Source organism: Phyllostomus hastatus, unplaced genomic scaffold (genome assembly GCF_019186645.2).
Source record: "Phyllostomus hastatus isolate PE091 unplaced genomic scaffold, TTU_PhHast_1.1 phas_scaffold_78, whole genome shotgun sequence".
NCBI classification, from domain to species: Eukaryota; Metazoa; Chordata; class Mammalia; order Chiroptera; family Phyllostomidae; genus Phyllostomus; species Phyllostomus hastatus.
This window is the reverse complement of record NW_025334041.1, coordinates 60,307,527-60,334,271: the sequence shown is the minus strand read 5'-3', so window position 1 is coordinate 60,334,271 and position 26,745 is coordinate 60,307,527. Positions and strand designations below refer to the sequence as shown.

Below are 26,745 nucleotides of genomic sequence, written 5' to 3'. Positions count from 1 at the left end.
GTCTTTATTATAGGGACATAGAACATGTTTTTAATACATTAGTTACTTTCTTACCTTACCACACAATAGTAATGTCCTGAATCCTCTACCTTAGCTGGAACAAACCAAAGTTTATCTTTGTGCTGATGAATCCTGGAGTCTCTTTCTGTAGATATGGATGTCTTGCTGTCATTTTTATACCAATTTATAGTGCCTTTGTTTTCATTTGGGTTAAGAGGACATGAACGGACATCTATGTCATATGCAGAAGCAGCTAAAGTTATTTGATCTTTACGTTTCTCACATTTACCTTTAAAAGGGAGAGAAAACAAATTCTATATGAAATCTGACAGTGTTTCTTAACATAATATCTACATATAAACTTACCAATTATTCAGTATATCAATTCCTATTAAATATGAGTTTTAGCAGCCTTATAATTAACAACATTATCTTGGAAGTTTAAAAGGTTAATATTCAAATCCAGTTGTGTTATTTACTACCTGAGTGCCGTTGAGCAAGTTATTTAACCTCTTATCCCCTCCTAATCATCTAAACATTGGTGAAAATGTATCAGGTGAGAGATCTACTTGGGTACAAGATGGAGTATCAGGGACTGCATTTACCCTACCATCTGAACAACTGAAAAATGGACAAAATACATAAAACAACAATGTTTAAGACTTTGAACATCAGGAAACAAAGGACAGGAATATCAGAAAGGTAGGAATCAAAGGAGGTGAGCCCTATAATATTACCAAATTACTGCCTAGAGAGATTCAAGACCATGGCATTGCAAGAAGGAAATATAAGCAAAGTCCATTGTTCTCTGAGTTGAGAAAATGGAGCTGGAAATTCAGGTAAATCAAAAGTTCACAGGACAGAGCGCCAAATAAATTAGCACTGCACAGAGAAAGAGACAGACAGGAAGAGGGAGATGGAGAAAGAGGAAACAAGTGCTTTGGAGATCAACAGAGAATCTCCCTCAAGTTTTCAGCTGAGTTTGATTGGTGTTAGGATATAAGAAAAACTACCCAAGGCAACAGTGAGAACTGCCATAAGGATTAGAGTAAATAGTCTTTGGAGTGCACACAATTCTGGAAATATTTTTGTTGATAACTAATGTGGAAATCCTCATTAATCATGGGGCATTAGGTAGAATACCCAGAGGGATTTGACTTAGTAAATGGGGAAAATTAGGCCAAGAATAACATTTTTTCTGAACATGACTAATAAAATTTAAAAGCAAGACCTGAAAAGATCAACTACTTTCAAGTAACAAACGTGTGACAGAACAAATGAAGAACATTTTTAGTAATATAAAAATATCCAGCACCCATCATAGTAAAAATCACATTGTCTGGCATCTAATAAAAAATTACTAGGCATGCAAAGAATTAATATATATAACTAATAATGAGGAGAAAATAATCAATACTGACACAGAAAAAGACAGAGATGATAGAATAAATGGAAAAATTAAAATAGTTATTACTATTGCATTTTACTTAATCAATTACTAGATCATACACATTGAGAAGAGACATGAGAGCTTTTTTAAAAAAACTTAAATAAAATTTCCAGAGATGAAAACTACAATGTTGACTTAAAAAATAACACAGGATCTGATTAATGCCAGATTTATCACTGCAGAAGAAAAAATAAGTGAACTTAAGACATGGCATTAGAAACTATTCAAAATTAAACACAGAAAAATAACATAACAGGGCATTAGTTAGCTGTAGGACAACTTCAATACATGTAATAGGAATTCCTGAGGAAGAAAGGTGAGTGAATCAGAAAAAATATATATATTTTAAGACCTATGTGTTGAAATTTTTCAAGATTTTTATGAAAATGGGGAATTCATAGATCCCAAAATCACAATGAACCCCAAGAAAAAGAACCATGGAGGAAACTCGACCAAACAAAGAAACAAATGATGCAGCCTTCTTGCCAGAAACAATACATGCAAGAAGAAAGTGGAATGAAGATAAGTACTGAAAGAAAAAAGATAATCAACTTAGAATCCTATATTCAGTGAAAGTAACTGTCAAAAATAGAGGCAAAATAGACTTTTCTGCATTTATTCATAAAAACTGTAAAAATTAATCACCAGTTGGCCAGTACTATCTGAAAAACATAAGAGGTCCTTCAGAAATAAAGAAAATAGTATCAGACGAAAAATGAATCTATATAGAGGAATATGAACACCAGAAATGTTAACTACATGTGTAATTATAAAATAATTTTCTTAATATTTAGATCTCTTTTAAAATAACTGCATGTTTAGAGCAAAAATAATAGTGTACTGTGAGATTTATAACATATAAAGTAGCAAAATACATGGAAACAATAAGGTCAAGTTCTAAAATGGACGTATAATGTTTTAAGATTTTTATACTATATGTGAAATGGTATAGCATCATGTAAACGGTGATAAGTTAAAGATGGATACTACAAAACCTGAGAGCGGTTATTTAAAAAAAACAGAAACAGTTACTAGTATAAGCCAACAAAGGAGAGTAAATGAATCATGAAAATCCTCAATCAATTCAAAAGGCAGGTCAATTAAAACAAAATCCTTATCAATCCAAAAAGAGAAAAAAAAAAACAAAGAATTGATGGGACAAATAGAAACTAAAATAACAAGGTCCTAAAATTAAAGCCAAATATATTATTAATCATATTTAAAAATTTTAATGATCTAAACACCACAATTCAAAGGCAGAGATGGCCAGATAGATGAAGTAAGAAGGACTGTATGCTGCCTAATTCACACACACATGCTGTCACACTACTTACACACATTTTAAATATAAGAATACAAATATGTTCAAAAGTTTAAAAAATGAGGTGGGGGAGAATACCATGTTAATACTAATCAAAAGAAGGTTTAAATGGTTATTATAGTGTTAATAACCAAAGTAGATTTTACAGTAAAGAATATCATCAGGAATAAAAAGGGTCATTTCATTATGATAAAGGAGTCATTCATCAAGAAGTACATAGTAATCCTAAATGTTTACTCACCTACTAATAGTGCTTCAAAAGCACTGCAAGAAGAAATAGAGAAACCCACAATTACAGTCAGAGATTCCAATACCCTACTCACAATAATAGACAGAACAGGTAGAACAATTAGATAAATAATCATTAATGATATAGAAGATTTGAACAATGTATCAACCTATTTGGCATAATTGATATTTATAGAAAATCCTAACCAACAATAGCAGAATACATATTTTTTAAGTAAACACAACAAACTTATCAGGATATACAATATTCTTGCTCATAAGCCAATGATTGATACATTTAAAAGGATTCAAATCAGTCAAAGCTATATTCTCCAGTGAAATGGGATTCAATTAGAAACCAATAGCAGAAAGATAACTAGGAATTCCCAATATATTTGAGAAAACATTTTAAATGAATATAAAATACACTGTTAGCTGGGAAGCCATACAGTTCTAACTTATCAGTTCCATAAAGTACCAGCAGATTTGAATATAACTTCCACAGAATGAAGAATGCAATCATAAAAAGTATTATTCATTAAAAACTAAAAAAACATACTTCCAAATAACCCATAAGTAAAAGAAGAATAAAAAGGGAGGGAAAACACCTGTCAAAATGGATGGTATGCAATGGAAACAGTGTTTGAGGAAAACCTGCTGCACTAAATGCCTATATAAGAAAAAATATCTCAAATTGATGACTTCAGTTTCCACTTAATAAATTAGAAAATAATCATACCCAGAGTAAGCAGAAAATAAAAAGTAATATAGATCCAAGAGATAATCAATGAAATGGAAAACAGAAAAACAATACAAAAAAAATCAGATACCAAAAGCCGGTTCTTTCAGAAAAATCAGTATCACTGATAAAATCTCCAGCCCAATTGATCAGGAAAAAGGAGAGGTGACATCTATCATTAAAACACTTTAAGCCCTGGCCATGTAGGTCAATTTGTTGGAACATCACCCCCTAATCAAAAGGTTGAGGGTTTGATCCAAGGTCAGGTCATATGCCTAGGTTGTGGGTTTGATCCCCTGCCTGGGTACACACATGTCTGATCCCTGGTCTGGACATGTACAATCCGAGGTCCCAGTGCCAATCCTGTGTCCAGGACTGTATGGGAGGCAAGGGATTGATGCTTTTCTCTCACACTGATGTTTCTCTCCCTTCCTCTCTCCTTTTCTCTCTCTTTAGAAACAATGAAAAAAATGTCCTCAGGTGAGGCTAAAAAAATACTTTTATAGAGATAATAAGGAAGTATTAACAATTTTATGCCAATAAATTCAACAACTTATTGTGAAATGACCAAATTCCTTGAAAGGCACAGACTATAAAAGCTCCCTCAAGAAAAAATAAATATCTGAATGGCCCTAGAGATATTTAAAGAAAATGAATTTGTATCTAAAAACCTTCCAACAAAGAAAATTTCAGGCCTAGATGGCTTCACTGGTATATTCATGGGAAAAACAACAATTTTACACAAACTCTTCCAGAAAACTGAAGAGTCAGTAACCTTGTCATTCACTCTCTGAGGTCAGCACTGCTCTCATACCAAAGCCAGACAAAGAGATTATAAGAGAAAAAAAGTCTTCATCATGAACATAAATGCAAACTTTCTTTAAAACAGTGTATGAACCAATCCTACTATATATCAAAAAAGGATAACACGATATTATGTACCTAACATCCCTAGAAATGTAAAGTTGAATTCACATTAAAAAATTGATAAAATTCCATATATTGACTTAGTTCAAAAGCAAAACTATATAATTACCTCTATAGATGCAGAAAGAGCAACCTTCAAAATCCAATATCCATTCCTGATAAAAAATCAGTAAATTAGGAATAGAGAGAAATTTCCTGAACCTAATAAAGGACAGTTATGAAAAATCCACAGCTCTCATATATAGTAAGATTAGGAATAAGGCACAGATGTCCACTCTAATTATCTCTATTCAACATTGTACTAGAAGATCTAATTAGCACATTAAGATAAGAAAAAAAATAAATGTCATCCAGATTGAAGGGGAAAGTGAAATGGCTTTCTTTGCAGACATGATCATCTATGTGGAATATACTATGAAATCTACAATAGACCTAGATGGATTAGTAAGTTGTAATGTAATATAAGTATGCAAAATTGAATGGGTTTGCATACACTAGCTAAGAGCAATTCAAAACTGAATTTTTTGTGTTGTACTTTTATTTTTTAACAATGAGTTTTTTTTATTGTTGTTCAAGTACAGTTGTCCCCATTGCCCCCCCTACCATGTTCCACAACCCACCCACCCCAACCTCCCACCCTATACCTATACCCTTTGGCTTTGTTCATTGGTATTTTATACATGTTCTTTGATGACACTTCCCCTATTTTCCCCCATTATCCCTATCCCCCTTCCCCTCTGGTAACGATCAGTTTGTTCTTTATTTCAATGTCTCTGGTTATGTTTTGCTTGCTTGTGTGTTTTGTTGATTAGGTTCCACTTATAGGTCAGATCATATGGTATTTGTTTTTCACTGCCTGGCTTATTTCACTTGGCATAATGCTCTCCAGTTCCATCCATGCTGTTGTGAAGGATAGGAGCTCCTTCTTTCTTTCTGCTGCATAGTATTCCATTATATAAATATATCATAGTTTTAAAAACCAAATTTTTTAAAATTCTATTTACAATGACATCAAAAGATATGAATAATTGAAGATAAAACTGACAAAAGATGCATCAGACCTATCCAATTAAAATTATAAAATGGTGCTTATATAAATTAAACAAGATCTGAATAAATGAAGAAATGTATATTCAGTTCATAGATAAGAACACTCAATATCATTAAAATGTTAATTGTCCCAAAATTGGGTTATATTCAACTCAATCCCCATCAAAATCAGAAAAGGACTTTTTGTACAAAGTAACAAGCTCATTCTAAAATTTATATATAATTTATATATAATTACTCAAAACAAATGATTAAACAAACAAAATGGAAACAGTTACGCTTCTTTAATTCAACATTTATTATAAAGCCACATGAATTAAGACAATGTAGTATTGGCATAAAGATAAATAAGTCACTGAACAGAAAAGAGGTTCCAGAAATAAATTACACAAATATATTCAACTGATTTTTTTAAAAGACACAAAAGAAATTCAGTGGAGAAAAGATAGTCTTTTCACAAATTGGATATCCTTATATAAAACAACAACAATAAAAAATTTCTGAGCTCTTAAGGCAGGATTTGCAGAATGGCCAAGTGAGAGTCTCCATACAATTCACTCCTCTGCAAAGACAACAAAAAGACTGGAAATTATTCTAAATCAAAGGGTTGCAAAAATCAGAACATTTATTTTAAAAAGTAGCAGCGCCCTGGCCATTATGGCTTAGTTGGTTGGGCATTGTCCCACAAACTGAAAGGTTGCTGGTTTAACTCCTGGTCAGAAAGCACACCTAGGCTGCAGGTTCAGTTCCAATCAAAGTGTGTATGAAAGGCAACTGATGGATGTTTCTCTCTCACATTTGTGTTTTCTCCCTTTCTTTCTCCCTCCCTTCCCCTCTCTTTAAAATCAATAAGCATGTCCTAAGGTGAGGATAAAAACAAACAAACAAAATACCAGCAACAGGTGAATCTCAGTAGAACAGCAGAATTTGTGGCTCTGTTACTTAAACTATGCTTATCCTCCTCTCTTCCCAACTTTACTCGGAACTTGAAAACCAGCAGTCTTACAAACACAGTAGCTGTAAAATCCACTAGGCTGGCGAGAGCAAACCAAGTTTGGGGCCCCTCAAAAAGTCCCATTCCAGAGTACTGCCACAATTTGACCTGACTGGCAGCATTGTGGAAAAGTCTCACTCAGAGAGTGGTGTTGTTACTATCCTGACTCAGAAGTCCACAGGAAAAGCCCTATTCCAGAGTGTTCATAAAAAAGAAAAAAAAATCAATCATTGGCAACTGTTTAAAACTGCAGCTGCCTGAAACCACGATACCAAATGAGACAAGAGTCTAGCCAAAAGAAAAAGAAAGATCTGGGGAATTAAATATCCATGGGAAGATTTGAAAAGCTCTAATATATTCCTGGATAATCTAAGAGTGCATATGTATATATGGCTGTGTACATGCCCAGAGAAGACCAGATAAGTCACTGGTCTTTTAAATATGGATGACCTAAAGGTTACACATAAGCAGGAAGTCAAGACTAAGGCAGAGTTGTGAACAGCCTAAGTGTTGAAGGCATACCCCAACACACACAGGGTCCCTCAGCAAAAGGTAGAAGACTTATTGGGTCAAACAGTCTAAGGAGCCCTGACCGAGTTGCTCAAGTGGTTATAGAGTGTTGTCCCAATATGCCAAGGTGGCAGGATTGATCCCTTGTTGGGGCACAAGAATCAATCACTGAATGCATAATAAATGGAACAATAAATCAATATCTCTTTCTCTTTTGCAAATAATTACTTCATTTTTAAATAGTCTAAGGAAATTTCTGATCAATCATTAGATGATGACCATGCAGGGACTTCAGTAACCATACACTATAGGAAACACCAATCAACAGGAAACTTTAGAAACATGGATGTATGTTTTTAATCTTGATCACGATGATGATTTCAGGGGTAGGTATGTATGTCAATACACCAAAGTGTATATTAAACATTTGTGTCAATTATAACCTCAATAAAGCTGATTAAAAACATAGAATCAAAATAAAGGTGGCTAGGCAGTCAGCATACTAACTGTGCAGATCAAGGACTCATAAGTATTTAGACAATGGGAAAAGCAGTAGCAATAGCAATAGTAGTAATAAAAAGTATAAACCTAAAGTAAGGTCTTAGCTATACATACACTTTTATTTATCTGGGGTTTGCCCCACCACTCAATCAAAATTGTTCTGATCAATGTCACCTATTTCTTTTAAGTTCCTAAATCAAATAAACAACTATCAGCCATCATTTTACTTAGCATATCTGTATTTGACATTATTATTGCCCAAATCCTTTATCATCTCCCTCATCTTTCACTCTGTTCCAACCATAGTGGTATTTTAGTTTCTCGAACATGTCAGTACTATTGTCCTCAGGACCTTGGTACATGATGCCTGGAATTTTTTTTTCATCACCAACCTCATATTTGTATAGGTCTCTCCTTCACGTTTGACTCAAAAGTCAACTTCTTAGTGAGCTTTTTCTGATCAGACTATCAAAAAATTTAACCTTCTGAAAAAATGGCAATGAATAAGTGCCTATCAGTAGTAACCTTAAAGGTAAATGGATTAAATACTCCAATCAAAAAACATAGGGTAGCAGAATGGATAAGAAAACATGACCCACATTTACTGTCAACAAGAAACCCTCCTGAGGACACAAGACCTACACAGACTGAAAGTGAAGGATTGGGAAAAAATATTCTAAGCAAATGGATAGGGAAAAAAAAGCCAAGGTAGCAATACTTATACCAGACAAAATAGATTTCAAAACAAAGACCATAAAAAGAGACAAAGAAGGTCATTTCATAATTCTAAAGGGTAGAATCCATCAGGAAGCTATAAACATTGTAAACATATATGCAACCAACATTAGAGCACCCAAATATATAAGGAAAATCTTAGATGACTTCAAGAAAGATATAGACAGCAACACATCTTTAGCAGGAGTTTTTAACACCCCACTGTCAAAAATGGATAGATCTTCCAAACAAAGAATCCACAAGGACATTGTGGCAGTGAATGACACGCTAGATCAAATGGGCTTAACTGACATATATAGAACCATGCACCACAAAGAAACAAAATATACATTCTTTTCAAATGTACATGGATCATTTTCAAAGACAGAGCACATGACAGGACATAAAACAAGCTTCAACAAATTGGAGAAAATTGAAATCACATCAAGCATTGTCTAGGATCATAATGGTTTGAAGCTTAAAACCAACCTCAAGGAAAAACTCAAAAACATTCAAATACATGGAGACTCAATAACATGTTATTAAACAAATAAATAGGTAAACAATGAGATCAAGAAAGAAATCAAAGTTTCTGGAAACAAATGAAAATGAACACAAAACAACCCAAAACCTAAGGGACATAGTGAAGGCAGGCCTGAGAGGGAAGTTCATAGCAATACAGGCCTATCTAAGAAAGAGAGAAATATTTCAAATAATGACCTAACCCTGTATCTACAAAAACAAGAGGAACAACAACAAACAAAGCCCAAAGCAAGTCGAAGGAAGAAAATAAGATCAGAGCAGAATTAAATGACATAGAGACTAAAAGAACAAACCAAAGGATCAATAAATCCAGGAGCCGGTTCTTTGAAAAGAGAAACAAAATCAATAAGCCCTTAACCACACCCATCAAGAAAAAAGAGAAAAGGACTCAAATAAATAAAATCAGAAATGAAAGAGGAGAAATTAGAACTGATACCACAGAAATACAAATGACTGTAAAAAATTACTATGAACAACTATATGCCAAGCAATTTGAAAACCCAGGGCAAAATGGAAAATTCCTAGAAACATAATTCTCCAAAACTTAGTAAACAAGAAGCAGAAAGCCTGAGTAGATGGATATCAGCTAGTGATATTGAAGAAGTAAGCAAAAAAGTCCTCTTACACAAAAGCCCTACACAGGACAGATTCATAGGAAAATTTTACCAAAATTTAGAGAAGAGCTAACCCTCATTCTTCTCACATTTTTCTAAAAAATCCAAGAAGGGGGATGACACCCAAACTCTTGTAATGGGGCCAGTATTATCCTAATTCCAAAACCAGATAAAGACATAACAAAGAAAGAAAACTACAGGCCAATATCACTAATGAACACAGATGCTAAAATCCTCAACAAAATATTGGCAAACTGCATCCAGCAATACATTAAAAAGATCATACACAATGACCAAGTGGGATTCATCCCAGAGATGCAAGTATGGTACAATGTATGCAAATCAATAAGTGTAATACACCACATAAACAATACGAAACACAAAAACCACATGATTATATAAATAGATGAAGAAAAAGCATTTGATAAAGTATTTATGATAAATAAATAAGTATTTAAGTATTTATGATAAACCCATAAGTATTTATGATAAACCCATTTATGATAAAAACAGTTATGTGGCAACAGAGGTAGCATACCTCAATATAATAAAGGCCATACATATATGAGAAACCTACAGCCAACATCATATTCAATGGGCAAAAACTAAAAGCTTTCTCACCATGATCAGGAACAAGGCAAGGGGGTCCACTTTTACCACTTCTATTCCACATAGTAATGGAAGCTCTAGACACAGAGATCAGACAAAAAAAATAAATAAAAGGTACCCAAACTGGAAAGGATGAAGTAATGCTGTCACTGTTTGCAGAAGACATGATAATGTACATAGAAAACTCCATTATGGACTCCACCAAAAAACTAGCTGACCTAATAAGTGAATTTGGCAAAACAGTGGGATACAAAGTCAATATTCAGAAATCAAAGGCATTTTTTACACCAACACTGAAATATCAGAAACAGAAATTAAGAAAAGAATCCCATATACTATAGCAACAATAAAAATAAGACACTTAGGAATAAACTTCACCAAGGAGGTAAAAGACCTATGCTCAGAAAACTCAGAACAGTGAAGAAAGAAGTTAAGAAAGACACAAATGGAAGCATATATCATGTTCATGAATTGGAAGAATTAACATCATCAATGTCCATACTACCCAAAGTAATCTATAGATTCAACACAATCCCTATCAAAATACTAATGACATTTCACAGACACAGAACAAATATTTCAAAAATTTATATGGAACCATAAATAACCCCAAATAGCCCCAGCAATTTTGAGAAAGAAGAATAAAGTAGGAAGGATTATAATACCTGATATTAAACTATATTACAAGGTCACTGTAATCAAAACAGTTATGTTTTTTGCATAAGAGTAGACATATAGACCAATGGGACAGAATAGAGAGTCCAGAAATAAACCCATGTCAATACAGTCAGTTAATATTTGACAAAGAGGGCAGGAACATCAAATGGACTAAAAATAGTCTCTTCAATAAACAATGTTGGGAGATCTAGACAAGTACACGCAAAAAAAAAAAAAAAATGAAACTGGACCACCAACTTACACCATACACCAAAAGAAATTCAAGATAGATAAAAGACTTAAAAGACCACAAAAGTCCTAGAGGAAAACTTCGTAGGCAGGAATATTTCGGATATCCCATACAGCAATATTTTCACTGATACATCCCCTAAGGCAATGGATATAAAGGAAAGAAAAAACAAATGGGACTACATCAAACTAAAAAACTTCTGCATGGATTAAAAAAAATCAACAAAATGGAAAGGGAACCAACTGTAGGGGAAAACATATTTGCCAATGATACCTTGGACAAGGGTTTGATCTCCAAAATATATAAAAAACTCACATGACTACATACTGGTAAAACAAACAATCCAATTGAAAAGTTGGCAAAGGGCCCTGGTTGGTGTAGCTCAGTGGATTGAGCACAGGCCTGTGAACCAAAAGGTTGCTGGTTCAATTCCCAGTCAGGGCACATGCCTAGGTTGTAGGCCAGATCCCCAGTAGGGGATGTGTGAGACACAACCACACATTGATGTTTCTCCCCCTCTCTCCTTCCTTTCCCCTCTCTATAAAACTAAATAAAATTTAAAAAGAAGAAAGAAAAGTGGGCAAAGGACCTGAACAGACACTTCTCCAAGGAGAATACACAGAAGACCCACAGACACATAAAAAAATGCTCAACATCACTTGCCAACCACAATGAGATACTACTTCATACCAGTCAGAATGGCCATCATTATTAAATCAACAAACAACAAGAGTTGGAGACGTTGTGGAGAAAAGGGAACCCTAGTACATTGTTGGTGGGAATGCAGACTGGTACAGCCACTGTGGAAAACAGTATGGGATTTCCTCAAAATACTAAAGAGGGAACTACCTTTCAATCCAGTGATCCCACTGCTGGGGCTATGCCCAGGAATACTCAATAACCAATTTAAAAGAACCTATGGACCCCAATGTTCATAGCAGCACTATTTACAATAGCCCAGTGCTGAAAACACCTAAGTGCCAATCAGTAAATGAGTGGATTAAAAAACTGTTGTACATTTACACAATGGAATACTATGCAGCAGAAAGAAGGAAGTCCTACCCTTCACAACAGTGTGGATTGAACTGGAGAGCATTCTGCTAAGTGAAATAAGCCAGACAATAAAAGACAAATACCACATGATCTCACCTGTAAGAAGACAAAAGACAAATACCATGTGATCTCACCTGATCTCACCTGGAAATAAAGAACTGACAGCGACCAGAGGGGATAGAGGAGGGGGATAATAGGAGAAAGAAAGGGAAGCGGCAAACAAAGGAACACAAATAGAGGACTCACACATATGGACAATGGGGAGGGACTGACTGTGGGAGTGTGGGGGCAGGACAGGGTAGGAGAGAGCAATTGGGGAAAAGGTAGGACAACTATAACTGAACAATAATAAAAAAATTTAACCTTCCACCCACCACAATCTCAAAACTTTATATCTTTCATCCCTGCTTTTTTTCTCTCTATACTTACCACCATATGACAATAAATATTTACTTTTCTAAACCTACTAGAATGTAAATCATCTGTAGGCATATATTTCTGTCTAAATTAGTTACTCCATTATCCCCTGCACCTAGTGCCTGGCACATGGTAAAGGCTAAATGTATTTGTAGTAAGGAAGGGAGAGGGAAAGAGTGAAAATGAATAAATAAAGAAAACAAAGAAATCTCACTTGATGGCGTTCAGCTGTGGGCTCATAAGGACTATATTTAACACCTCTTTGGAATGAAAGTCAGGATTTCCTGTATCATACTCTCCAATTGGCAGTACAGTGGGAAGAGGCCTGGACTGGGCAAGGGAAACCTGGATCTTAACTCTTGCTCTGAAACTAGCAACATGATCTTGGGCTCTTAACTTCACTGGGCCTTAGTTTCCTAATATGTAAAAAAGAGAATAAGAAGTAAAGATGCTGAAAGAAATACCCAGCAGTACAGTTTCATTGCCAGGAGGCTCTGTGTACTGGAATTCAACAGAAAAGTTAAGAAAAATGTCTGTTAAATAAAGTATTTCATATTTCTAAATAATAGATTCTCTTAGCAAATAATAATACATGGAAATGCTTAACTTACCAGCCTCCAGAGAAGAAATCTGTAGAGCTATGAAACAAACAAGTCTGAGTAACACTTTCATATTCTCCTAGAAAAACAGAATGGAAGAAAAACAAAAAATAAAAATGTCACTATTCCAGAAAATCTCTAAAACTATATACCTGTCCCCACCCTTACCTCCAAGTCACAATGATGGGTAAATCTCTCTACATTAATACAATCATGTTTCTGGATATAAAATGAGGGCAGGGGGTATAAACATTTTTTAACAGAATTGAAGACAAATTCAAACAACTTAAAAATAGTAAAACTTCTATCATCTGTCCCTATATTTATTTGTAGTCTTGAATACCACTTTAATTTCCCTGAAATCTTATCTAAACTATATCCAAAGTGACTACTGACTGGACCCTAAACCAGCTTGCAGCTCTTACATGGATTTGTTTCCTACCTGGAATGTACCCCACTAACAGGCCCATGTGCAAAAGTCTCCCCACACTTCCAGGTTCAGCTCAAAGGTCACACCTTCATCTTAAAAGGTAAGACACAAAATCATTTGTATAAAATTGTATAGCTACCTGAAAATACACCAAAAAATGACTAAAAAAGATAATAAAAATATATTAATATTGGGTTGGTTCTTGTTGTTGGGTGGTTTCCCCTTCTCTGAAGCTTTTTATCTAAAATTTCTACCATAAGCATGCATCAATTATATCACAAAGTAGCTAAACCTCCACAGTTCCCCTTCCCTCCTTGTGGCTTAGAAGGTATACCAACATAGGATCAGCTACAACAGCATAGATCAATTATAGGACTATGTATCAAACTGAGGTCCTAGTAACTTATTATTTTAATTATATAATGCTTTGTCCACATACAGGCAGAGGTGTAATCAGATTAGTCACTTGTTTCATACTGGAAGGAGACCATACTATTGCCTTATCTACAAAAACAAGATCACTAAGATAGCAATTGAATGCAAAAAGGAAAAAACTCAATCTTGCCTACCTTTCTAAACTACTCAAGCCCAAGTGAAGCTAATGTTCAGTACAACCTCTTTTCCTTTTTGAGTGTTCCTATTAGTTGCACTCGAGTGGGGACCTTAATGTACAATAAGTTCCAGTCTTGGACCTCCAGGGAACTTTTGCACAAAGTTATTCAAGGGCTCCTAAGTATCTCAAACTCAACAGGCCCCAAACCAAACTCTCTCCACCAAACTGACTCCCCAACCCCAGTGACAGACACAGTACTGCCCTGCATCCACCACCTCTTTTAAGGGCAGAAACCACTATGCCCACAGCATCTGGCACTGTACTTGGAACCCGAAAGCCATTAATAAGTTCTCATGGAATGAGTAAAAAATAAGAACAAAAGAAATAGTTATCCTCTACCTGATTTCACTAAATCCAGCAATGTCCAGAGCAGACCAAGTTTGATAATTTCATGCTTTGAAAAAACCTGCCCTTTGATTTTTACAGGATATTACATTAGCCTATATTCTTATCAGTAGGTATATGTTAATTGCAAACACAAAATATTTTAACCAAGACATCACTAATTTAGACTATAATGACATGCAATCATTTAAATAGTAGCTAAAAAATGTTCTATTTAAGAAGTGGCATTAAAAGATATAAAAATGTTATAATGTCCTTTTCCAATAAATGTAGGAAAAAAGATTCCAATTATGAGAGACACCCCACTCATGTTCTCCTCAGGTTACCCACAGTGTGAGAAAAAGGATCCATATGCCTGGCTCAAGCCTAGACACCTACCAAGAGCAGTAAGACTGCATTCCTTACATGTCCTATAATTTTGACTTTTATACCAATAAACTGGCCTTCTCCCAAAATGGCTACTTTGTAGATTCATTGTATTATCAAATTTACCTTTAAACTATACTCAGTTTATTAAAATAAGATAGAAGGCTTTGACATTTTACAGCCTGTGTTTTAAGTCCCTCTGCTAGAGAAGAAAAAAAATAAAGGGTTAAAATGTTTCCCAATAACTAGTTCCAGGATAGTCAATGACTTTGTGTTACTTTATCAAAAACAAAATAAAGAAACTATAAAAATAATGAACATGCCAGCTGTTACTTCACTTAAGTTACAAGATCAGGCTTGTTTGACTACTAGTCAGGCAAGTGAAAGGCTGCACTCATACAGAGAACATTTCAAAATAAAACTTCAAATTAACTGTGAGCAAAGAGCATTTAATAATTCTAAGTCCAAGTCAGCATTCTGCTGCCACAGAGCAGTATAACCTTGGACATGACTCCTCCCTGAGCCTCAGTTCCCTCACATGCACAGGTGGGCAATGAGTCAGATGATCTTGGACCCCTTCCTGTTCTAAAGCCCAAGAAATGTGGAAAGCAAGCCCCATGGATCCAGGTTTTACTTAGCCTGCCCCAGGACTGATTTTCAAAAAAGCAGGATGGGAAAGTGGCTCCTTCCGCGAGAGCAGGGGACTTTCTGAATCCATATCAGTCCCAGGGCCCTAAGGGCAGACGTCAGCTCCAAGCCACGGGAATGGAGTTAGGGTTGCGTGACCAAAAAGAATAAGAACAGTGGAAAGGAAAAAGGGAAAGATGCAGCCAAGACTAAACAAACCATGCCACCAACAAAAATAAGCACAAACCCCATTATACTCTAAAGCAAGACAGAAATCCCAAATGTGAAGCCAAACCTGCCCAACCCTCATACTACCAGTCGGTGAGAGGCAGCCAAGTCAGAAAGTCCCTCAACAACATCTGTGACCTACTGTATGCCAGGCAGAGTTCTAGTACCAGAGACAAGAGTAGTTAAAAAATCAAATAAACAAAATAAAATATTAAAGGAGAACCTTCTTTTCAAGAGGGTCACAATTTAGGTATCTGACCACATGTGATTGATTGCAAGGTATGTTCCATATACACCAATGGCACTCAGCCTCTGTGCCTCAGTTCCCCCATTTGACAAAACAGGGAGAATGATAACAGTATTCACTGACATTTGTTATGAAGATTAAATGAGTTGTCCTCATTTAAGGGATGATAAAATTGTCTAGCAAATGGTCACATTCAAATGTTAGCTATCATAAATCACTCCACACTCTGATGACAGAGGTTTTGATAAAATGCCTTTAGATGTTCATTCATTTTTTATTCACTAACTGCCAAATTCAATAGTTGTTTATTGACTATCTACTACATACTTTCATCTACACTTGGCCCTAGGAACAAAAAGGAATACTGACCCAAGGCCTACCTCAAGGAGCTCATCAGTCAGCAGGGAAAATGGGCATGTCCACAGAGAATTATATTTTAATGGCAGTGTGTCCATGGGAACAGAAGTGCCCAGGCCATGAGGGAGGCAGGGCCTTAACTCAGCCTGGATGGGGTCCCTGGAGGTGTTGGGGTGGTAGGGAGGGCATGAAAGAGGTCAGTTTGGAGCACAAACCAAAGGTGAGGTATCACCAGGCAAAGCTGAGGCTGAAAGTACCCCAAACAGGTAAAGCCTTGCTGGGACACTGGGACTACACTTTCTAGGTGGCCAAAAACTCGCTTGAAGATTTTAAGCCATAGGATGGGATACAATCAAACTTTCATTTTCTTCAGAAATGTTGGCACCTAATGTGTGGCATATAAACTGGAGACAAGAGGGGAAACAGGGAAAGCAGGCTTCCACAAGGAGGTCCTCATGAGAAAGAATGCAGACATGAGCGGCTACAGCACCAGACACACAGAAGGGGTGCAGCTCAGACCCCTCAGCAGCAAAGGAGGGGTGACCAAGTGGGTCTGGGATTCATCAGCCCTGATTCACTCAAGTGGGGACCAGTATGGGCAGATCTAGGTAAGGAGGGCAGGTTCTGGCATACAGATAGCCTGAGGAAATGCCCAGAGGAGATCACGCTGGCATCCCTGGGCCTGGGTCTCCTGGGACTAGGTGAGCAGTATTGCCTCCAAATGAAATCAAGAATTTGAGTGTGAGGTGAACGGTAAGTGAAATGGACAGAAAGGTTTGGAATGCATTGGAACTGAAGAGGGTAAAGACCCTGAACTGGACCTATCATCACACATTAAGAGTCATAGCTGTGGCTCTAGGAAAAGTAACCCTGGGGAAGTGGGTGAGCAGTGGCTCTTAATGGGTTGCAGACACCTTCAGAAATCTGATAAAATCACATAATTGTCCCAAAGAAAAAATGTACCAAAAAATAACATACTTTGTATTCAATGGGAGGTATTCTGGGACCACCTAAAACTGAGGCTGCAGGACTTCAGCTGATGGTGGGCACCTGGGGCGAACCAGCCCTGTTACTTCCAAGAAGGCCTTACTTGTAGAAAGTGGTCCTGCTGCTCAGGAGAGAGTCACCATCTTTAAGGAGCACATCTACCTGAGGAAGGAAGAGGACATAAGGGCATAAATTTAAATAAAGAATCTTAAAGTCAGCAACTACAACACAGATCTCAACAAGTATCAAAAAAAAAGCTTATGAAAATGAGTCAGATGTTTATGGGGTGTACATTAAGGAGTGTACATAGTTTCAGAAAATCTAGTCATGGGGGTAAAGAAATCCAAGAGTTCCACACCACCAACTCTTTCTGATTAAATACACATACCTGGGACTCTGCTAGACACAGATAAACAGATACAATGAATCAAACACCTCTGGGGACTTCACAGACTAATGCACTTGAAGAATAAAGCTCAAAAAAAAAAATGCACCAGACACCAAAACAAAATGAACAGGCCCTTTTTAAGAACAGGCACACTCTCTGAGTCCTCACCTTCCCTTATAACAAGCACAGGCTACATCTGCATTGCAAATTACATAATCTGAAATAATTTCAAAATGGGTTAGCTGTGTCTGTCCTCCCATTATGTCCTGGAGACATCTCACCATTTATTCTCTACCTCTGCAGTCTACCATTAGCACTTTGGTGTCTCATATTTTTTGAAGTGTGAATCATTTCCTGAGGCCTTTGAAAAGCTTGGAAACCCTAAGTATAAGGCCTTTTAATGCTCAATACATTTAACAGCTTGACATTTTGATTAGACAAAATGAACTAAATACCATTTTATTATTCATTTTAGACTTATGAGAAAGGACACAGCAAAACATAAAGGTTCCAGAGATACAGTGGCTCATCAACATGCCTCATAACATACCATGAAATCAAAGAGAAGACTTGGTGATCTGCCTCTTCACAGTACCAGCACGGTGTCCCCCAACCTCCCATAGTGTGCCTCAGAAATGACTGCAATTGATGGGAATTACATGGAGAACAACAGAGAAATTAAGAGATTGAGGGAGGAGGAGGACAAGGATGAGGAATGAGTTTATTTGGAAGACCCAGAAAACCTTTCACAAATGAATTAACACCTTATGGCCCCCTAAACACTTTACTTTTCCTCTTCTTCACAAGAAACTTTATATTCCCTTCCTCCACTACTTGTCCACTGCTAAACACTACCAACTTTCTCTTCTGCTCATTGTTCCTCTGTGACACACTGCTGGGCCACCACGAGCTCAGAGTCCCTCAATGCAAAGGGCTCTCAGTCTCCATCTTCCTGGACAGTACCTGAATGCCTGGCCTTACCCATCACCTCCCTTCTATCTGACTCCCTGGGATGAGGCCATGCCTACCCTGCTCTTCTACCTCTGTCTTCCAACTTTCAGGGGCCTTCTAAGCTCTGCCGTTTGCCTGTATTTACACACTGTGCCATTCTGCCTCTGCAAGGCCTCCATATTGCTTCTCAGGACTGTTATTCCATTCTACCAATCCTAGCTGGCCAGCTTCTTCTGTCATTCTGCCCAGCTCTAAGCAGATTCTGATCAGAGTCTCTCCTAGGGACCCCTGTAAAATGCCTTCCTCCACTGCCAGGAATGCCAAGTCACACAGCTTCTCCCTTTGGCAGCAATGAGTGGTGCCCCTGCTTGCAAGCCTTCCCTACCTGGGCCAGAAGGGAAAGGTACAAGACAGCACTTCTCCTTTCCCACACTCATATGAAGAAGGCCCCATCCTATACATCTTGCATATGGTAAGAGCAAAATAAATAGTTGTGAAGGAAAGGAAAGAAGGAAGGGAAAGGGAGGGAGGGAAAGGAATCCACCCACCACCTTTGCATTAGACATAAGGACAAAAACCTGGCCTAGAATCAAGGCGGTAAAGGATGAACTATGGGTACCAAGTGTAAGTTAAAAAACGGAAAAGCAAAGGGAGCCATTACTGGAATCCAGAGATGGCCAGGAATCATTCTGGAGAAGGTAGAAAACCAAAGGAGTTAGATAAAGGACTTATTGCCAAAAGTGTAGGGAAGAGCAGGACTAGAGACCGAAGCTATCAATGCCAGAAGGAACAGCAGGTAAGTAAAACCTCCATTCTTCAGAAGTGACTTTGCAAAGTCCATCATGATTTTTAAAATTGGTTTATGGTAAAATTCAAAATATTATTTTAGAAAATATAAATGATAATAGGGACTTCTGATCAAGAAGTTGGCATATGCACACTTGGCTCACCTCTTTGTACAACCACATCAAAATTACATCTAAAATATAGAACGATCACTCAAAACCATCAGAAATTAAGTTGAATGGAAGTCTGACAACTACAGACTTAAGGAAACCACATCCATCCAGACTGGTAGGAAGAGCACAGACTCTGGATGATGGGCTGGTCCTCCACATGTGTGGTAGATAAAAACTTGGGAGGGTTATCTCAGGAGAGAGGAGTCCCAGGCCCAAATCAGGCCCACAAGCCAGGGTTCCAATACCAGGAAGCCACAGCTTCTGGCTGCAAAACCCAGCAAGGACTGAGTTGGTGGAAGAAACTGCCCAGCTCCAAGCAGTTCCTCTTAAAGGACCCACACATGGACTCACCTACTCAGACTCACTCCCTCTGGGCTCCAGTGCCAGCGTGGTGGCTTACAGGGCACCAGTGGAATGCAAGGGAGGGCTGAGGTGTCTGGCATCAAGGCAAAAAGAGGCCATTGTCCCTTTTCTGGGCTCTCCAACCACAGTGCCAGCAGGCTGGTGCGGTATCTGAGACTCCATCAAACTGGCTAACACTGTTTGACCCACCTTGCAGAGATCCTTAGAGACTCCACCCCACCCAATTTATGGGCCCACTCAAGCTGTTTTTCCATATGAATGGTTGGTCTTGGCTCTTGCTACACAACTTCCTAAATCTTAAACAAGCAACAACTAGTCTCAGTGAATCCCAGGCTCAGTACTAGCAGCAGCCAGCCTAGATTCACAGCTTGACTTTGCCTGGGAATCTCCAAGCCCACCATAAGTATCATCCATCTCAGATTGCTTTATAATTCATGCAGGGTGACCCCAGGCAAGACACAAGTGAGGACAGACTTTGGCCTTTACCCAGGAAACCCCAGGGCCAACAAACCCAGTGGACAGCTACAGACCATATCAGAGGAACACCACCCTGCTCCTACACAGCTGATCCTCCACAGAGGGCAGAGGTTGGGGCAAGTGGTCACAGCCAATTCTTGCAACTGACTGGTCTAGGTAAATCTCTCCCATTGATCTGCCAACAGCAACCAAGGCTCCACTACAAGAGGAGGGTGTACTCAGCCCACATGGAGGGTGCACCTCAAGTACCCAGCTTGGGTGACAGGGAAGGCTGTGCCACTATACTCTATAGGACACCTACTACATTAGCCCACACTACCAAGACACTGAGTCATAGCAGCTTTACCTGATACATAGAAACAAACACAGGGAGGCTGCCAAAATGAGGAGACAAAGAAGCATGGCCCAAATGAAAGAACATATCAAAACTCCAGAAGAAGAGCTAAACAAAATGGAGATAAGCAATCTCTTAGATACAGACTTCAAAACACTGGTTATAAGGATTCTCAAGGAACTTAGTGAGGACCTCAACAGCTTAAAAAAGATCCAGTCAAAAACGAAGGTTACACTAACTGGAACAAAGACCAAGTTACAGGGAAACAACAGTGGAGTGGATGAAGCCAAGAATCGAATCAATGATCTGGAATATAAGGAAGCAAAAAACCACCAATCAGAACAAGAAGAGCCCAACTAACAAGGATAGTATAAGCAGTTACTGGGATAACTTCAAGAGGTCCAATATTTGTAATATAGGGGTGCCAGTAGAAAAGAAAGAGCAAGAAATTAGAAATCTATTTGAAAAAATAATGAAAGAAAACTTCCTTAATTTAGTGAAGGAAATAGACATACAAGTCCAGGAAGCACAGAGAGTCCCAAACAAGGTGGATGCAAAGAGGCCCATTCCAAGACACATCATAATTAAAATGTCAAAGGTTAAACATAAAGAGAGAATCCTAAAAGCAGCAAGAGAAAAGAAGTTAGCTCCCTACAGGGGAGTTTCCATAAGACTATCAGCTGATTTCTCATAAGAAACTTTGCAGGCTAGAAGGGATTGGCAAGAAATATTCAAAGTCATGAAAAGCAGGAATCTACCCTGTTGGGAACTACCCTGCCTGGTTTCAGAAGCTATAAACCCCCTGGCTAAGGCTGAGTGAGCCACCTTCGGACCATACACCACTAAGGAGACAAAGCTTATCTCCCTGGCAGGGGCACTGCCTCTGTCCCTTTTACTTCACCCTGGCTGGCCCCCAATGCATGATTGGTTAGCAAATGATGGGTAAGGTTCCTCAAGGGAGGGATGACATAAGATAGGCACGATCACAGGGGGCCCCCAGGGAAGGACTTGGGGGACTATAGCAAAAGGGGTTGATGTACCCTCACCCCTCAGCTTTGACATAGCCTGAGTCCTCATTCTGTTTGCAAGAAGTCTCCTAATCTCTTAACTACCTTACTTCCCCTGCCTGACTTAAGCCTGAAACAATGACAGAGGGAGATGTAGCCCTGGGTCGGAATGGGTGGTTCCTGGGGCGATCAGGCCTAAGAAAGAATACATAAAATTCTATGAAACCTGCTTTGCTAAGAATGCTTTCAATTAAAGGATAAGGGTCCAAGCAGGAAATGACTTTGTTTCCCAAAGTTGTGTAGCCCTTTAGCTAACAGACCCTGACTCAGAATAAGCCCTGGTAGTTCTTTGTCTGCTATGTACTATTTGATCCTTACTGCCTGACAATGACTAATGAGCTTTTACCTTTATTCCTGTGCAAAATGAACCCAACAAAAGCCCATTGAGGGTCTTGGCCCTTCTCCTTTGAGAGATTGGCCACCTTTCCTCCCCAAGCAGATCATGTCTTAGTTGACTTATTCTCATCTCTGGTGGCTGGGGGGCCTTGCAAGTGGAACGCCCCCCCACACCTACCTACAGCCAACATTGCTCTATCCAGCAAAGCTATCATTTAGAATTGATAAAGGCCAGATAAAGAGCTTCCCAGACAAGAAAAAACTAAAAAAGTTCATCATTACCAAACCATTATTATATGAAATGTCAAAGGGATTTACTTAAGAAAAAGAAAAAGACAAAAGCTATGAACAGCCCTGGCTGGTGTGGCTCAGTGGAATCAGTGCCAGCTTGCGAACCAAAGGGTCGCCGGTTCGATTCCCAGTCAGGGCACAAGCCTGGGTAGCAGGCCAGGTCCCCAGTTGGGGGCACACAAGAGGCAACCACACATTGATGTTTTTCTCCTTATTTTTCTCTCTCCCGTCCCCTCTCTCTAAAAATAAATAAATAAAATCTTTAAAAAAAAACTATGAACAATAAAATGGCAAAAAAAAATACATATCTATCAACAACTGAATCTAAAAAATAAACTAAGCAATCAAGAAGAACACAGACAGAATCATGGATATGCAGAGTGTTTTGATGGTTTCCAGATGGGAGACAGATGTGGGGGAATGGGTGACGAGGTGAGCAGATTAAGAAGTACAAATACATAATCTCAGAATAGCCATGGGGATGTAAAGTACAGTATAGGAAATGGAGAAGCCAAAGAACTTACATGCATGATCCATGGACATGAAGAGTTGGTGGGGGGATTTCCAGAGGGAGTGGGGGGTACTGGTTGGAGGAGGGCAAAGGGGAAAAATTAGGACAACTGTAATAGCATAATCAATAAAATATAATTTAGAAAAAGAAAATATTGACAATAATAAAAAGTCACAGAATTATTTCACTGTGTGACTATGTGGATGACTCTTCCTTCCACATAAAACAATTAAAGAAAAGCAAAAGATTGACTCCCCCACAAAATTAACCAGAAATTAACCAGCACTAACACACTGCTCCACTTTCCTATCTGAAGTGCAGTAATACCTATGTTATCTATGAAATTTCCTGGATCCCCTAACACCCTCTCTAGGGCAGCTTCCAGCTGACATGCACATGTATGTGTAGAGGTGGTGCACAGAGGTACTGATGCCCAGCTCAGAGAGGTCACCTTGGGCCAGTCACCCCCACCTCCAGCAGCCTGGTCCATTCACTACAAGATATCAAGTATGGAAACAGGAAGCACAGCTTTCTGCAGCAATCACATGAAAAAACTGGCCATTATGAACCTTCCAAGTATAGTTCCCATTACTTTTTGATTATTATAACATATTATCAAACATCAGTACATGACAACATGACCATTTGGTACATGGAACTTACCTACAAAGCTACTTGTTTATTAAAGATAAAATGAAAATGCACATCTGAGACATGAAGAAATTTCCTACTAGACCCAGAATGAGAAATTTCAACATGAACTAATTTACAAAAGCAGGTATTAGATATAAGAATTAACAATGAACAAACTGGCCCCCAAAGGAAGCCCTCACTTCCAGGAAGGACTGACTTTATCTATAGCACTGTCCTGTCACTCTTTAAGAAACTCCATACTCAGTGCATACACATGAAAAGTGACCACTGAGGAACAGAGTAGTGTCACAAGAACCCAGGCAGCTTCTTCAAGACCCCAGGTTCCAGTGCAGGGGCAAGGGGCATTTGTTCCTCCTTACGACTGTATGGCACCTATTATCTTTTTCTTATTCTTGAGGAATTTCCAACAACCTTGAGGAATTTCCTTCTTATGCCTGAGGAATTTTCCCCACATTGTGAAGCTTGCCTTCCAAGACAGAAGCCAGGCATGGGACAGAGTGGCACATATCAGACATACCCACAACATCCTGGAGATATGTGAACAGGTAGCACAAGTGTGGGGCCAGTGGCAGCAGACACCTGGCACTGGGGACAGTGTCTGAGCGAGCACAGGCTGCACTGTTCCACAATGCGTCTGCAGACAGCAGTGTCTCATGCTGTTTCTACCTACATTATCCTCTAAGCCTGATGTCTCACCCTGCCTCCAGCTACATCCCACACAGTGAGTGGCCCTGAGCATACAGAGGTATACATCCAAATCCACATGTCCACATCCATCACCCCAATAAGGCCCTGCCCACTCATCACATCAGAGAGGCACACAGACAGAGGATTCCATGAGAAACGGCCCAGGACAGAGGCCTGCAGAGTTCCTAAAATCAGAGTCTAGGCTAGTTGGGCAGAGAATTCCAGCTGTCCCTCTGAGTCCATGGGTCATGGTCAAGAAGGAGGTGCTGGTGGGTTCCAAGTGGGCACCTGGTCTTGGCCTTCACACGCCTAGCATGCCAAAGCATGCCACTGGCTGAGGAGCAGGACAGGAGCACTCCAGGGCCTGGGTGCAACCTCTCTTATGTGGGCCTAAGGGAAGGTGCAGCAGCCAAACCTCTCCAGAAACCCAAGAAGAGAGACATAATAGTAGGTGACTCCTCCTTCTTCCAGGGGCCAGAAGTAGCAGAGCCCCACTTCTGCAACTAAAAGAGAAATCCTAATGGTAATTTCCACATTCCACCTTATACCAACTCACTCTTCACACTGAGTGTCTCAAAAATACACACTCAGCATAATTTAATAAGCTTCACGTCTCAAACATTAATTAGCATGTGCATATATGTATAGTTGACATGATGAAGAAATGTTCAGAGAATTAGGCTCCCACTAATTGACTTAACTGAGAAGTGACTATGGATGAGTCCCTGGAAAAAGCAAGGACTGAAGCAGGTTCTTTAGCTCACGAAATGTCACAACTTCCATTTCCCACTGAGAATCAGTAGAAACATGAATGGGGAATAGGTTATGGTATTAAAACAAAACCCAAAATTATGACCTTCACCAGTTACAAGGATTCAAACAACTATTAAACAGTCTCCAATATTGTTAAAACCAAAATGTCAGTTTTAAAGAGTAGGCATAAAGAAACTTACTTACAAAGTTCTTGAAGAAACCATTTGAGAATTCTGCACTTACCTCCAAGGAGAAATTATAGGTACCCAGTGAACTCAGAGTCTGTGACTTTACCCAAAGATTTTCTGGGTAAAGTTATCATTTTTATATTAGAGAAAACATGGCTATATTTTGAAGTGAAAAGCAAAGTCTCCAAGGGATAAAACATAAAGCATCAAAGAAACAGCTCTTAAGGTGAGGTAGTAATTTGAGCATTTATTCTTCATTTCCCAAGAGGAGTCCTCTGGTGGGAAAACCTAAGAGGCACTGCCTTCTGTCAACACTCAGTCATCTCTATTCACCTCAATTATGAGAAATGTTAGCACCAGGGTTCAACAAACTCACACCCATGGGGTCAGACAGACAGGGCACCTAACCCTAACTACTGAGGCGGCTTCCAGAATGGAAGAGAGGGAAGGAGAACATGAAAGTGACCCTAGAGGAGTTTCCAAATGTGGCATGGCTGTTTCCATTCTGCAAAGATGAATGACATACATTCCACCACAGACATCCTAAAACCCAACTGTGTATTCACCAGCTCTCAGATTTTCCCCCCAGAAAAAACTTCACAGAACTATGAACAAACAAAACTACTCCAAGACAGAGGCAAGAGAAACATTCAGTATCTCAGAAATCCTGAAATCCTAAGGACACTGAAAGCTTGGCAATCTTCCAACAGCAGATGGATCCCAAAGCCTGGCTCACAATAGATTGATGTGACCATTTACCTGTACAAATGAGGGAAAGAGTGTTCATTAGTCATCAAAGGATAGCATGCACAAGGATATTAAGACAAAGCAAAGATAGCCACAGAGCTTTTAGTGCTGCCACGAGCTGTAAGTTATTCAGGTATTAGAAGGCATGAAGCCACCAGATGGGTGGTCTCACATGGGCTTCGGGGGCACAGAGGGATAGGATTACTGTCACAAGAGGGATACAGAGAGGAATGGGCACAATCAAGCCTCTTGGCTACAAGGTTGGAGTTTAACAAGGTCCCCATTTTGCCCCTTGATACCTCCTAGGGCCCCTGGCCAATAGGAACTGGACCAAGAGACAAGAATAACTCTGGTCTCTGGTCTCCAGTCCTTTTTTTCAATGTTCTGCCTAGCCCCTTCCAGCTTTCTTTGTTCCTTCCACACAGGTCCACTCAACTGTCAGAATTTCCCAAAGCACTGCCTTCCATCAGGTGAGAACAGTAAATCTATAGTAATCTCAGAAATCTAGGCATCCTCCAAAAGAATTTTTATTGTTTTCCTTTCTGTGGGTTTTCTATTAAGGTAAAATATGCATACAGTAAACACACAACAAATCTTAGTTGCACAATTCCATTAACTGTGACAACTGTATACACCAGGAATATTTTTTCAAGATATAAACCA

The 26,745-nt window shown here is 38.6% G+C and overlaps 1 protein-coding gene across 9 annotated transcripts in view; it reads right to left on the bottom strand.

Moving 5' to 3' along the window:
- The window catches only part of IL1R1 (interleukin 1 receptor type 1), a 127,727-nt gene that overhangs the window by 17,719 nt on the left and 83,263 nt on the right, over window positions 1–26,745 (bottom strand). For 4 of the 9 annotated variants that reach the window (XM_045827919.1, XM_045827918.1, XM_045827920.1 and 1 more), the window contains 3 exons: window positions 17,368–17,538; window positions 13,189–13,255; window positions 55–289 (listed from right to left, as the gene is read on the bottom strand). In XM_045827919.1, coding sequence (XP_045683875.1) covers window positions 55–289; window positions 13,189–13,249 — 296 coding nt within the window. In that variant the 5' untranslated portion in view covers window positions 13,250–13,255; window positions 17,368–17,538. Of the gene's footprint in view, window positions 1–54; window positions 290–10,212; window positions 10,278–13,188; window positions 13,256–17,367; window positions 17,539–26,745 lie in introns of all 9 variants that reach the window. The other 5 variants (XM_045827922.1, XM_045827921.1, XM_045827915.1 and 2 more) reach the window with 3 other exon arrangements.